The 15,549-nt window shown below is 36.6% G+C and overlaps 1 protein-coding gene across 4 annotated transcripts in view; it reads left to right on the top strand.

Annotated features, from left to right (window-relative positions):
• The window catches only part of LOC145693736 (uncharacterized), a 627,490-nt gene extending 614,047 nt beyond the window's left edge, over positions 1 to 13,443 (top strand). For all 4 annotated transcript variants that reach the window (XM_081770031.1, XM_081770033.1, XM_081770032.1 and 1 more), the window contains one exon: positions 7,881 to 13,443. In XM_081770031.1, coding sequence (XP_081626157.1) covers positions 7,881 to 9,431 — 1,551 coding nt within the window. In that variant the 3' untranslated portion in view covers positions 9,432 to 13,443. The remainder of the gene's footprint in view (positions 1 to 7,880) is intronic.
• Positions 13,444 to 15,549: the final 2,106 nt, after the last annotated feature.

Below are 15,549 nucleotides of genomic sequence, written 5' to 3' on the forward strand. Positions count from 1 at the left end.
ACCGCCATATCCCCATTCTCTCGTATATATATACAGCGTTTTATTTCTAGAAATAAAGATGCCGGTACGCTGCACCTGAGGTTCATAATGGTTAAAAGATTCGGGCGACAACCTTGCGGACCAAGACCTCTCCTCCCAAAACATCGCGGGCCAAAATCTCGCCGGGCCGAAACCTCGCCTGGCCAAAACCTCGCGGGACAAAATCTCGCCGGGCCAAAACCTCGCGGCCCAAAATCTCGCCGGGCCAAAACCTCGCGGGCCAAAACATCGCCTTGCCAAAACCTCGCGCCCCAAAATATCGCCATACCCAAAATCTCGCCTGACCAAAACCTCGTTGTAATGATCTCGCGACACAGAATCTCGCCTGGTCTATATTAAGCGAGACGTAGTGTCGCCTGGAAAGAGATGTCGTCAGGATAAAACCTTTTCACGACGATTTCTTCAATGTAGAATGTTCTATATATTACTATATGTATATATTTAGTAATAACACATAATTACATTAAAATAATGACAAGAACAACTCTAATTCATGCTTTGGAAATCTACATATATATAAATTAAATGACTATGTTTGTTACATTATACCTCTTGAGCCATCCTATCGATCTCAATCAAATTTTCAACATAGATGAGGTTCGAGCCTAGGATATCTTTTATAATTTCACTTTGTCGGCACAACAAAAGGGAGGGGGAGTGGGATATATATATATATATATATATATATATATATATATATATATATATATATATATATATATATATATATATATAAATACAGAGCCGTAGCTAGAGATTTCGGCGCCCGGGGCGACGTAGAATTCTTTTTTCTTTTTACTTATAAGAAAAGCAGCAGATATTGTTATACTACACTGAATTTTTATTAAGCTGCTTGGGCAGACCATTCCAACAGCCAAAGGCGATTATTATGCCTTCTTTTACAAATAAGAGCCGTTTTCAAGAGACGCATCCCGCAAGGTTTTGGCCAAGCGAAATTTTGGTTCGCGAGGTTTTGGGCGGCGAGGTTTTGGCCCGGCGAGATTTTGTCCGTATCCCTGGTTAAAATGTTGCATATCTTTCAGGGAATTATTATTATTATTAATAATAATAATAATAATAATAATAATAATAATAATAATAATAATGCCCAGTAGCATATCACTGCAGTCTTGTAACTAAAAGCTCGTATATCTCTAAATACATCCGTCCCTACTGAGCAACTGTCCGTTTGAGAAACAGCTTGGGAAAAACGTCACATAAATATCAAGAAACCATAATTTCGTTTTTATTCTAACATCAAATGATAAAGTGGAGGCGCGGTGGCTCAATGGTAGAGCGTTCACATCCGGTGTTTGGGGTCCCTGGTTCGATCCCAGCTCTCGCCGTGTGGACTTTGTGGTGGACAAACACCGTGCTCGTGGGTTTTCTCGGGGTTCTCCCACTTTCCTCATTCCACCATTTCACTCATTTCTCATCATCACCGTCTCCTTTAGCCTAACCGGCAAAACCGTGGGACATAAAACTTAAAGATTTCATTTCGTTTCATTTTTCAAATGATAAAGAAAATCTGAAACCATAATGTTGACTCGATCTTAGTGTTGTTTGCCACGATTTTACTATAGTATTAATATTCCGATCTTATCACATCTCATTATCGTGAAGATTTATACGAATACGCGACAAAACGTACCACTTACCCTGAGGGATGCTTGTGAAGGCTTTTCTAAAAACACTTTAAATAATGACAAGCGACAAAACGTACCACTTGCCTGGAGGGCTACTTGCGAAGAGTCTTCCAATCAGCCATCAAATAATGTCAGACGACAAAACGTACCACTTGATAGGACAGCATATAAGTATATATATATCGGCCAAAGTAAGGTTAAAAGTTGAACACATTGGTGGTGAGAAAAGTGCCTATGTAAGACCAAGACTAAAACTAAGACCATACCTGCAAGATTTTCGCCAGACCAAGACCAGCAAGAATTTTGCATACGCAATATTTGAATATTTTCTGATTTTTATTACACTTTATCCAGGCTTTGGACCAGGGATGGATAGGTATTATTAGAGGGGCGCGGGCGCTTTCTCCCACAAGGGCCACGAGCATCTCAATGTAACAAATCAAGTTGCACAGTTTTCTTTCTACAGTAAGTCAATAGTATTAACAATTGACAATTAAAACCCGATATTGTTTCATCAGTATATTATTCTGAATTGTTCAAAATATTATATGAAGTTCAAGGAGAACGTATACTATATTACAAAATTAGCAGATATTTTAGTGTACTAGTTTTTGATGCTACTGTATCTATCACTTTTGCATTCGAAATATTTTTTTATAAATCTTTTTCAATAAACATCAACATAAATGTTTTCAAATGTTCCTGAGACATGGTACTCGTTAGCCTACTTTTAATGTATTTCAGTTTATTTCAGTTTTGAAAATTTTCTTTCACATATTACCTGAGTTACGGGCAAAGTCAATAAAAATTTGTATGCTGGAAACCTGGATAAGTATAACTGCAAAATTTACAATTCTGCAAAATTAAAAAGCAGCACATTGGACAATTTTGCAACACGTTTTGCATTCGCTTTCCTTGTAAACAAATGTATTTTCTCCTAATTCTGAATCACTTGCACCATCAGCACAGTCATTTTTTCTCGGTTGTGCTCGTCATCGAGACCGACTTTCAAGGATATCCACGTCCTTCAAAAGTCCAAGAGAATACATTTATAGTATCCTTGGAAACTGGTTAACTGAAGTTTTTCAGAAAAATATGTAAGTTTATCGAAAGGCACGTCTGGAAGTTCTGTTACTTGGTTGAAGTGTCTAGGGTCCAAATAATCCATAAAGTACATTGCTTCTTGAATCTTGAAGAAATAGTCGAAACCACCATGTCCAATATTGTGTTGAATGCTTCGATGCAGTACGTGGTCATTGGATAGAAGCAGCTTCATCTTCATATTCACAGGAAAAATCTTTGTCCATCTCTGAAGGCGAATTGTCGATAGGTCAATAGAAAAAAAGCAATCATGTTCTAAGTCTTCAAATTTGTTATTGGCCCATTCTGCAAAGCTTAATGCTGCATTCTCAACGGATTCAAAATCATCTCTCTACTCTTTCAATTGGAACAGAGTAGTCTGCACCATCCGATAGGACTACACTAGCAGCACCCTATATTTGGAGATAGTTTGACAGAGAGGTCGTCACTTGAAATATCTTAAGGAACATTTGTGCTGTCCGAGTTGTTTTGAACTTGAAAAGATCTTTTATATATCCTTTCGCTTTACACCTAGCTTTTGGTTTGATATTTTCTGTAGAAGCAATTTTCTTAATTATTATGGTCAACTCTGTATGCAAAGCACTTTCTGGGTTCGAAAAATGACCAAACTTTTTCTGAAAAACAGTGTGTTTTCTACCATCTTGTTTCCGCAATAACTGTAAGACGCCTTTGTTAACATTTGATCTTCCAAATGTCCATTCGCTGATAAGACTCACGCATAAATATCGCAGTCATTCAGCAGAACAATGACACAGAATCAATGCAATTTTTTGTCAGATCACATATGACATGATTGAGTATATGAGCGTAACACCACACGTGTAACTGAGTTCCTTAGTGGTTAAGCGGTTAGGGTATGCGCCTTTGTCGTGGGAGACCTGGGTTCGATTCCTGGCGGGAGTTCATGTGCTTCGGATTTCCCGTAAATCAGTATGTCCCGTCTCATATAGCCTCGCTGCTAAAAGGGCCGTTAAACTCAAAATCAACTGAATCATACGTGTAACTGATCATAGGTGAATTGAAAAAAATGTCCGAATATTGTCCTTGCATGTTACTTGAGCCATCGGTTGAATTTCAAATACACTTCTTAATATCAAGGTTCAACTTCTGCAGAATTTCCAGCAGTAAACCGCAAGGACACTGGCCTGTGGTAGATATACATTTTACAATGACAACAATACTTTGTTTAACAACCATTTTAATAACATACCGTAAAACAACAGATCACTGGCCTGAAACTACTATATCTTGAGTAGTGTCTAATAGAACAGAAAATATTGAAGTTTGAGAGACTTCTTTCGAAATATCTTCTCTGATAAGTGTGCTGATAGCATTCCAAACATAATTCACCGTGTTTAGTAAAAGTTATGCGACCACTATCCTGCTTACTTCCTCGTATATGACTCTTCTCGGTGACCTTATCTAAATTACTTTTAAGCGGAAGATCAAATTTGCTTAAGAAAGGAATAATATCCAAAAAGTTTCCATGATCTATAGCTGTGTCTTTCAGTTTATAGGCTGCTACATTTCCTCTGTAAATGAGCCCTCTTTTACCAATGAGTTTCTGCACTTTGACAACTCGATACATTACCTGTCTGTTCTTCTCAACCTTATACTGCCGTTGTTTTACCTGTTCATGAGGAAGTAGTTTCTTAACATTATGTTCTCTTTTGTTAGATATGTAAGCACACACATTGGTCTAATGTATTTTGGAAGACTCGTGTTCTCTTACTCGCTGATAAACGTGTTTAATGTTACATTTGTCACGTACAGAACCTTTAAGAGAAGTTTGTTCGATCGGGAGAATAATCTGTGAACACGCGGCAAAAAGAAAATGCTTGAAGTGGTACGTTTTGTCGCGGATTAAATATCCGAAATGTTTTAATTAGTCCAAGACAGGTTGTAATTTATATAAGTGGTACGTTTTGTCGTGGAATAAATGTCAGAAATGCTTTAATTAATCCATGACAGGTTGTCATTTATGACAGGTCGTCAAAAGTGGTACGTTTTGTCGCGAAAATTCAAGTGGTACGTTTTGTCGCTGGTACGTTTTGTCGGGACACCGATTTATACACACCTGGAGTAAAAGGAAGAGTTACCAGGTACCTCTGTTTTGATCCCTTGGAATAAGTGGTAAATGTTTTCGCCTTTGGGAAGACAGAGGTCTCATTAGACTCACTGCTGAAAGAGAACATTGAATAGGAAACATCATTAATATCACAATAGTTAAAAAAAAAAAAAAAAAATGCTAATTGCATTTTCTCTTTTAACGGAGTTCTTAATATTACCTCTTGTTATATAATGTTCTGCTTTCCGTTATGCTACGCGAGCAACAAGGGAGGGTCACGCAGTGGCTCCGCTGAGATCCGAACGAGACAATTGTGTGCGCATTTGATATAACTAGACGAATACCAAAATTATATTATGTTCAATAGGAATAATGTATCGACGACTGTGTACTCTCATTGTATAGTAAAAAAAAAAAAAAAAAAAAAAAAAAAAAAAAAAAAAAAAAAGAGGAAAACACTAATGTCTTTGTTTAACATACTATTTTGTATGACACGTTGAGATTTCCCATTACGATAGATTTTTTAGGGGGCTCAACTCCTCTGCAGCAACGTCGCTGATTATTATTAGGTTATTACAAATATAATTGTTATAACATAATTGTATTATTTACGGTGAGCTTATGTCCGCGACTCCATATGAAAGACCCTGATCCCTTTGCTCCAAATACTGAATAGCAGAGAAGTCTAAGTTTGATTGATATTGGTTGTATTGTTAGGAGAAAAAAAAAAAGAGGGAATTCCTCGTCAGAACATGATCACTATTCCAACTGGTTTACAAAGTTCTCCAACAAATATACAGCGTTCTTTAAACTTCAGTTGAGTTAAGTTGATTTTTTTTAGTTTAACGTCCCTTTCAGCAACAAGGCTATATGAGACGGGACCTACTGATTAACGTGGAATCCGAACCACATGAGCTACCGCCGGGAAACGAACCTCGGTATCCCATGCCAAAGGCGCGTACTAACCGCTTAGCCACGAAGCAGCTCCCTTATACCTCAGGCTGGCATCATTGTATAATATTTTATCGTCAGAGATTGATATTTTTAACTCTGAAAATCTTTTTAGAAACAAATTAGTCTCTGTAAATGTGATATATATTATTGTTATTATTTCTTATGTTATTTCTTATATACTTTATTACATTGTTTCAGTGTAAAATGGACGTATATCTATATCTGAAACATTTATAAATAAATAAACAATCAGGTTATTCTAGAAAACTTAACTAAAGCTCAAGAGATATTAAAAGTACATGGTCCGACTTTGTAGGAGTTTTCAAGAAGGTTTTAAAATTCGTACGAAATATTTAGTAATTTTTCATGTAGATATTCAAAGCAAAATCAAGTCCTAACGTACAGTTTCTCGGTGTTTTATATACTGAAAAGTGAAAATAAGATGGAATTTCAAAGTTGTTTTCCAGAGACTTTTGAATAAGATATCCTTGCGTTGATAATTATAATTTATTAAACTACAAATGCTATTGAAGGCCGTTAACTTGATATTTCATCCAATTGGGAAGAACTCATTTTCCATTGAAATAAACGGGGATTTTAGAACTTTCATTTTGTTGATTTCTCCTTCAAATTTATTTCAATGGCTCTACTTTGAACACACAAATTCAATGTGTAAAATATTAGGAATTTCATATAACTTAAGAGTAAATTTGAATTTTAAATACCAAAATTCAATTTTCACAAAATAAGGGATAATTTTAACAGATTTAGAAAAGAAACCAATAAAATTGAAATATTTGAAACCTCGTTCATTTCAAAGGAGAGCAGCGTTCTTTACCATATAAATCGGTGACCAGGGAATGCAGAATTCAGCAAGGACTCAAGCAACTTTAAGAATAGTGTCACATCATTTTGTGATTAGAAGTACGATCGAAGAACACAAGAATATCTCCACGCATTAAGAGATACCCACTTCCCTGTGAAAGTTCTCTATTCACTTGTGTTCATATATAGCATTACAAGGAAAGTCGAAGGATAAATATTCCTATGTTTGCTAATGGTACATATATGAAATAATAAATAAATAAAAATTGAGGATGGAAATGTTAGAACTCTCTGCTAAAAAAAGAAAAAATGAAGGAATTTTGAAAGAAAAAAGTTATTTAATTTTCTTATCTATTACAAATCTAAATTGAAGAGATGGCCGCGGCAAAAAACCTGCAACATGAGCATATAAGTTTATTGTGAAATGACGAAGTCTTTTGTTCCAAAATAAGTGTGCACGGGAGAAGGCCGAGGTTTATCCTGGCGTGATTCGTTCCACTTAGACGTTATGTTTATTCCCTGTGCTGTGAGGCGTAGTTTCACAATAAACTTACATCCTCATGTTGCAGGTTTTCTGCTGCGGATTGTACAAGCAATCAGATCTAATTAAATACTATATATTGTGTTAAATACAGTACTTAAATATAACTTTGTTAACTGTAACACTTTCCATCCTCTTGTTAACTGTAACACTTTCCATCCTCGTCTCCTTCAAAGGCCGTCTCGAAATGGACTTATTGAACAAACACGATTTTCTTTGGATGAATGAAAATATTTAGAAATTCCAAACCAATAAATAAACATGGATGTTAAAGTATTCGTTCCTTACCTTTCTTTCACAGCGATTTCGTACAGACAAGTTAGTTCTCAAATTGTAGTAAAGCCCGAGACAAACTTGGGGTTTGAAGGCGGTGCTCCGAGTTCCCTTTAAACGCTGTTAGCAAATGATAAGGGTGCGGTGTTACCATATCTTTGTACACATTTACGTCAGTCTGCCACTTATCTGCATGTGCTCAGCCACGCCCCTGTATCAAATGACAATGTTGCGTCATAGCCTTGGTTTCATTCGTGTAGGCCACTCGCCATTAAGTTCGTCCCATGCTTTAGTTATCAGTAGAAAGCAAATTCAAAACCTGTCTGTAATAATGCTAGTAACATGTACTGTGTGATACTTTACTCTTGTATTTAGAAAAGAATATTTAACACCTTTTGATTCTAATAATTTTATTTATTATTTGTACTTGCAGGTACTCCCCTCGCTGAAATGCGCGCATAGCAGGATGTTCAGCGGCCCCGTTTTGCTGCTGGTATTTTTGGCCGCACTTGTGGGTTCGGCCGCCAAGGCTTTCTGCCCAACGGGTTGCACCTGTAATGACGATACCCTGGTGGTCACCTGCGTTGATGCCAACTTGGATGTGATTCCTATTACGCTCAATCCTTCCATCCAGCGGCTGGTTCTTCGCAAGAACCGGATTAAGACTGTAGATGCTGCATTCCAGTTCTACGGAGAGCTTCAATATGTGGATCTCTCAGAGAATCATCTGGTCACTATCCCAACCAGAAGCTTTGAGGCACAGAAGAAGTTGAAGGAGTTAGATTTGTATAACAACAAAATTTCTTCCGTTACTAACAAGACTTTTGTTGGGTTGAAATCACTCACAGTGCTTAGTTTGAAAAAGAACTTCCTGGAGGAGCTCCCCCAGCGTCTTTTCAACTTACTTCCGCAACTGGAGGAGCTGAATCTCGGTGAGAATTCAATATCGAGAATAGATCCTGCAGCATTTGAAGGACTGAAGTGTTTAAGAATATTGTACTTGGACAACAATCTCCTTACTTCAGTTCCATCTTCTTCTTTTTCTGTTTTAGAAAACCTTGCCGAGTTGCATATCGGTATTAATTCCTTCCACACACTCCCAGACGATGCTTTTAGTAGTTTGACACTGTTGTCAGTGTTAGATCTTCGTGGAGCGAGTTTAGTCAATATTAGTGTGAATGCGTTCAGAAATCTCGGTAACCTAAGATCACTTACGCTAACAGATAATAAGCTGAAGACCGTTCCCACCAAACAACTCTCCATTCTCCCTCGTCTAGAGCAACTAAGCATAGGACAAAACTCCTTCACTGCACTGAGAAGTCATGCCTTCCAGGGGCTTGAGAAGCTTCGAATTTTAGATATTACTGGGAACCAGTACCTGGAGAAAGTCGAGAAAAATGCCTTTGCGGACAACTTGAATCTAGAATCCTTGACGCTCAGTGATAATAAGCGCCTGGTGGAAATCGAGGAAGGGGCTTTATCAGGTCTCCCTAACTTACGTGTGTTGGTTCTTAAGAAAAATGGCTTTTCTACTTTTCCAGAAACTATGGTCGAGTGGTCTGAATTGCGGGGCTTAGATCTTGCCGAGAATCCTTTACATTGTGCTTGTGTGTTACTTTGGCTACGAGAACTCCTCGTGAGAAGAAATGCCAGCCAAGTCCTCTGTGCCACACCACCTCACTTGAAGGAGCGCTCTCTGAGGTCACTCAGCGGGGATGACCTCGGGTGCGCTCTGCATGACACTAAACAACAAGCAATTATTGGCATCGTGTGTGCCTCCTCCCTAGGCTTAGTGGTTACCCTCAGCCTATTGCTGTACCGTTACCGCAGACGAGTGCAGGACGTGTTTAAAGACTACAAATGGAACAACCGTGCCATCAGTCGGAAGGAGCACGAGTACCAGAAGACGTTTAGTGATGAGGATTATATTGTAAGGGCAGCGCAACAGCAGACCTTAAAACCAATCCCTGTGACAGAATTGTAATTTTCGTAAATGATATAAAATGAGGGAAAGTGCGAACAGTGAGTGTGTGCGCGTGTGTGTGTTGTTACTGGGAGTACCAGTGGTACGTGAAATGTGATTTTGGATTAAGTGAGTTTTTTTTTTTTTTCAGTATTGAGAAATGTGGAAAATCATTTCCTAAAAATCCGTGTTCAGTGTAGTGTTGTGATTCATACTCAGTTTTCAACATAGCTTTAGAGAGAATAAATACGCCAAAGAACGAGATTTAATCCTACGTCAAATGAAGAAAGGCAGCTGTTATAGTGTAAGCTTTCTGTTTTTTAGTTTAGGAGGGGAAACATTCCAACATATGAATAAGCTATGCATTTTTGGTGCATTTTCATAATTAAATGTGATTATCTGTTATAAACAATGTATGCTATAAATTCCAACTTACGATGAAGCTGTTCTGTTAACTAAAAAGCGAACGCAGCTCTTAAAAGAGGTATCCGCCCACAGCGCCTTACTCTGAGGGGCTTTACTTATGTACTTTATACATTATTTCTTGTATTTACTTGCGCTTATGATTTTTGTATTATCAGACACACAAAGTAATTACCGGTACAGATTGTTTGCTAATGGACGCTATAAGGGGAGATATCTGTAATTAAATAACAGGCACTCACCTTCTATCCAAAAATTATTAATTCTGTGCCGAATTTTGGGCATCCCTTTAACCTTTTCGAGTAATAGTTGCTAGTCTTTACTTATGATTCTTGTTTCTTCAAATGTTTCAAGAAAATCCTCTTCCAGGAGAACTATCTAAAGCGAAATAATAATTTTTTAGTACAAAGTGAATGTCTAATATTTAATTACAGATAGGTTAATTTGAAGGAGTGAATAGTTTTCCATTATGTAAGTAGCTAATAGTTCTGTTAATAAATATTCGAGTTATCGAGTGTTAACAGCACTACTAGCTAATACTTTATGAGCTGTACAATCAATCTTGAATTAACAGTTGTAGCATATCTTCTGATAAACTCGATAGTTATTTCACTTTCAAGTTACAAGGAAACAAATGGACACCAAACTTAAATAGTATTTTGTATGCAAAATAGATTTTCTATCTGCTCATTCACAATATAAACGGTGTTCGATTGTGAGATTTCATAGCTTGTTCACTGCGATGGAACTAAGTCAGGATTAGATTTACTTTACATCGACCATGTGGAGGTAAAGGGTTTCTTAATAATTCTTACATTCCTTAATTGTTTTATTAAAATCTGCATTTAAAATTTGTCTATAATGTTGATATAAAAATGTAAATTACACTTCTGAGTATCTAAAACATTCCTTCGTTAGCGTTAGTGAAAATAGATAAAGGCTGAAGCACGGGTTGGAATAGCATATTTTAAATAGTTCTTTCTCGCAAGTAGGAAATTCGCTGGGAATCACAATGCCTCAGATAACAGTTTTGGCTCTGCTTCAATAGAAAACCTTGTTTTTCTTGTTCTCGCTGTTAGTGAAAACATCAAATACCTTTAAATTATATCGATATGCGTCGATTACATTACATCGTTATTTGTAAACTCTAATGTTTCTGAGCATTAAAAACTTGAGATATCAACGTAGACAACTTTAGGTATTAAGCAAATGACATAAATGATCTCGTTTGTAGCTCCGTAATAGAAGCTTTAGTATTTATTGTATTTGTAAGATATTTACAAGAAGTAAAGCTATATAGAGATCCCATTGCATGAAAAGGTGATTAAATTATTCTGATTGAGTTATTAAAAAAAAATGCGGACGTGGCATGGGGGAAGGAATAAATAGATAAATCGATCCCAAGGATCTTAGAATATATGACCATTTAGGAGAATCTTGACGCCGCCATATTTCTTACCTTAGCGAAAATTAAAGTTTGTCTCAATTTTCCTTGAACTAAATAAACAACGCTCTTCATATACAAAACACAGCATTAATGCAAATAAGCTTTTAATTGTTAACATTTTATTCTATGCGAAACATACTTTGAGCCAAGAGAAATGTCAGTGAATGCCGTAGCAAATCAGTGCAGAGATGCTTGTTTTCTGATTTAGTTTGTAAGTAGTTTGAAAACATAGCTTTAACGCTTTTATTTGTATTTAAATGTCCTTTGGTAGACTCTTTCCCTTCGAACATTACTTTCATACTCAAAGGAGAAAAGCTAAAAAATACTTCCCTATTTAGAATAGTCTCATAACAAAAGTACATTTACTAACTTGAAACTTACTTTTACTATGATCTACTTTGCAAATGGATCAGAAGTGTCTTTGTGGCTGAAAGCGTAACTTAGGGTAATATTAGGATAGACTGATTGTTGAAAAAGAGAAACTGCAATAAACTCTGAATTTTTCACATTCCTTTGTGTTCATTTCAAGTTCATCGTTCTTACTAAGTTTCCAAAACTTAACTCTTTAAAATTATCTGAGGGCTTTGCGAAATTCTCTGATGACGTCCATAGGTGCAAACACGAGCACATGATTTATCCTTTCCTTCGTGTCATAAGGGATGATAAACCAGTAAATAGCCATTTTTACAACTGTTAATACCAGAATACATTCACAGGCTTTAATTGTTATGTTTCTGTTTGTTATCTTGGTAAAAGCTTTGTATCTGTCTGAGCGGGACATTGGTAGGAGTGAATTAAATCTTAGTAGAAACATCGTTTTATGACTTGATAGTTTTATACAATCCTTAAATTCTGAAAATAAGTTAATTCTTTTGGCCGAATGTTTTGCCCTCTTTTGTTGACGGTTGATGTATTTTGTATGTTTGCTATGCATTTTATCTCCACATGGGGTGTAAAGGATGTTAAGTAGGAATATGTTTTTACATTGGATACATTTCCTATTTTGTGTAACGGTTGTCGTCGGAGATGTGTGCAACGATTAGCATTTCCTGTTAACGCCGAATGATGTCACAAAAAGATGAATAACGTAGGAATGAATAAAATTATGTATATATCTTTCATAGTAATAAACTTCCGGCAGATGCGAAGGACTCTTGTTTAGTTTCGTCGTCCAAACAGTATGCAATAACACTATTCTTTTCTCTCGCAATGACTGTAACAAATTCCGGATTAATTACATAAATATACCGTCTGTTGTTCTTAAATTCAGTAAAAATCAATGTGTTTATGCAATGTATTGTAGTTGGGTGTGGAGAGATGAGAGGGGGGAGGAGAGCAATAATTATGTTGATTGAATATTTGTTGAAATAAAATTTCGTTGTGTGATGCTCAGACTATCAAATACAATTCTAGTGACGTTTCAGGAGGTAAATCGACGGAACATTTCTTATTTGCATGATAAGTTGTTTCATACTGCCTTGCCTTAATTGAAGAGCAATACAAAAGAACAAATAAAACCTATAATTGAGTTTTTATTATAGAAATATGTAAATAGTCTTTTCCTGTATAAATGTTTATATTTCCACTGTTAGAATTTCAAACTAGTGGAAGTCAATTCTTGTAAAAATTTACAGAAGAATGTTGCAGCTATTGTAACATTTAGGGCTGGCCATTGTCACCAGAAATTCAATTTTGGCAGCTGCTATTTTTTTTTCTTTCTTTTCTCAAAGTATGGAATTAGTATTGTATTGTGTAGCTGACACACCTCAAAATCATTTACATATAAAATCTTTTATAGATATATTTTTAAAATTTTATTGTAAACAGCAACTAATTAGAGTATGTAGAAATTCTAAATAAATACGAATTTGTACATTGTTGAAAGAGATTGTAGAATATTCTTCATAGAGTGAGAAAGAACTGATTTTCACCATGTAACTGTGTCATTATAAGTTAACTTGATATTCGAATGAGTTGTCAAAGAAAAATAAAATGGTTTTAAAAGTGTGAGTCAAGGTAGCAGCTTGTTCAACTTTGTTTGTTCGCCTTTAGTCCAAGAGACCAGCCATGTAATGCAGTTATCTTTGAGACCTGTTATGTTACATTGTTTCTTTTGTACATAATTCTTTAACTTAAAAATAAATTTACACTCAACATCTGTTATTTATTGTGCTTTTCTAAAATTTTAAAAGCTACACATTTTTGCATTTCCTGAACTTATTAACTGGAGCGAAACGAGCAGAATTTCATGCTTCTTCCAAAAGTGTAAGTTTTACTACTCTAAATCAAATTTTGCATCGACGAGATCAATCGGAGTTTATATCGGGTGTTGCAAAATAAGTGTTACAACTCTTGGGAGGTGACTCCAGCCACTGAGACAAGAAAAAAAGTTCTCTTGAACTTTCGGCTATCGAACATAGTTTCAGATCTACAAGATGCCGAAAGCGTGGGAAAATGACTTTCGGACGCCAACAGTTCGGAAACTATCCAACGTAAAGAGGGCGGGTAAAATATTCACTGAAGAAGTCATTCCTGCTGAATTGAATTTTGAATGTTTCACAATCCTACCATGCACGCGCAAGGGATTCCCCAAAGGAACGTACGGAGTTCCGGATAATCTGCCAAATGAAAATTGGTCTAAATCGATATGAATTGATAGGGTTTCTACCAGCTAACAATAATTCGTTTGTATTAAGTCGATATCTGGAACAAATACAAAATGGCGGACACCTTCATACCCGTTGTGTGTGGTTGCATAATCGCCAGGTAAGGATGCTGGCCAACAGTGACGTTCTGAGTATTAAGTATAGCGAATTTGTACTCAAATGCTCTAGAAAGACTTCTGGAGTGTCGGTATAGCACAACAGATGAAGCAGGGTGATTCACATGTGTGGAAACACTTAACGAAAAATGTCTAGAAATGCACTCATACTCAGTAAACGTGAGTTCAAAGCGTCGGAAATGTAAGGATTAGCGTCAAGAACATGAAAGCCATTGCCAATTCACCAATAATATTTTATCAATCGGATGCAATGTGATCTGCACGGTTGCATTCTAATAAGGATGCAACAACTGAGGCCAAGTTGAAATTGTGTAAGGGAACTCACTAAGAAACTGGGTACACTATGGTGTCCCAGCAGTGGTGGGACATGTTGACATTTGTCCATTAGCTACATGTTGATATCAATACACACATTGGCCACATTTCAATATCGATCATGCGATCCCACTACTGACATTCCTTGAGTTTACCCAGTTTCTTAGTGACCCCCATTGCACAATTTCAACTTGGCCTCAGTTGTTGCGTCCTTATTGATATGCAACCGTGCAGATCACATTGCATCCAATTGATGAAATATTATTGGTGAATTGGCAGTGGATTTCATGTTCTTGATGCTATTCCTTACATTTGTGACACTTTGAACTCACGTTTACTGACTTTGAGTGCATTTCTGGACATTTTTCCGTTAAGTGTTTCCACACATGTGAGTCACCCTGCTTCATCTGTCGTGCTATACCGACACTCCAGAAGTCTTTCTAGAACATTTGAGTACAAATTCGCTATACTTAATACTCAGAACGTCACTGTTAGCCAGCATCCTTACCTGGCGATTATGCAACCACACACAACGGGTATGAAGGTGTCCGCCATTTTGTATTTGTTCCAGATATCGACTTAATACAAACGAATTATTGTTAGCTGGTAGAAACCCTATCAATTCATATCGATTTAGACCAATTTTCATTTGGCAGATTATCCGGGACTCCCTACGTTCCTTTGGGGAATCCCTTGCGCGTGCATGGTAGGATTGTGAAACATTCAAAATTCAATACAGCAGGAATGACTTCTTCAGTGAATGTTTTACCCGCCCTCTTTACGTTGGATAGTTTCCGAACTATTGGCGTCCGAAAGTCATTTTCCCACGCTTTCGGCACCTTGTAGATCTGAAACTATGTTCGATAGCCGAAAGTTCAAGAGAACTTTTTTTCTTGTCTCAGTGGCAGGAGTCATCTCCCAAGAGTTGTAACACTTATTTTGCAACACCCTATATATATATATATATTCAAAGCTAAGTCTTGAATGGAAGAGAGAGTGAAATTATTACCTTGATGCTTCTGAGATGGATCTGACCCAAGAACATACCATTACTTAGTTTTCATTCAGGAGATATTTATTCTTTTATTGTTGATTTTTCAGCATAGTGTGTCTTCCCAGCGTTGAAGGAAGTCGAGTTTATTATTTGTATTATAAATTACTAAAATATGTAT

This window comes from Thermobia domestica, chromosome 8 (genome assembly GCF_964235325.1).
Source record: "Thermobia domestica chromosome 8, izTheDome1.hap1.1, whole genome shotgun sequence".
In the NCBI taxonomy this organism is placed as follows: Eukaryota; Metazoa; Arthropoda; class Insecta; order Zygentoma; family Lepismatidae; genus Thermobia; species Thermobia domestica.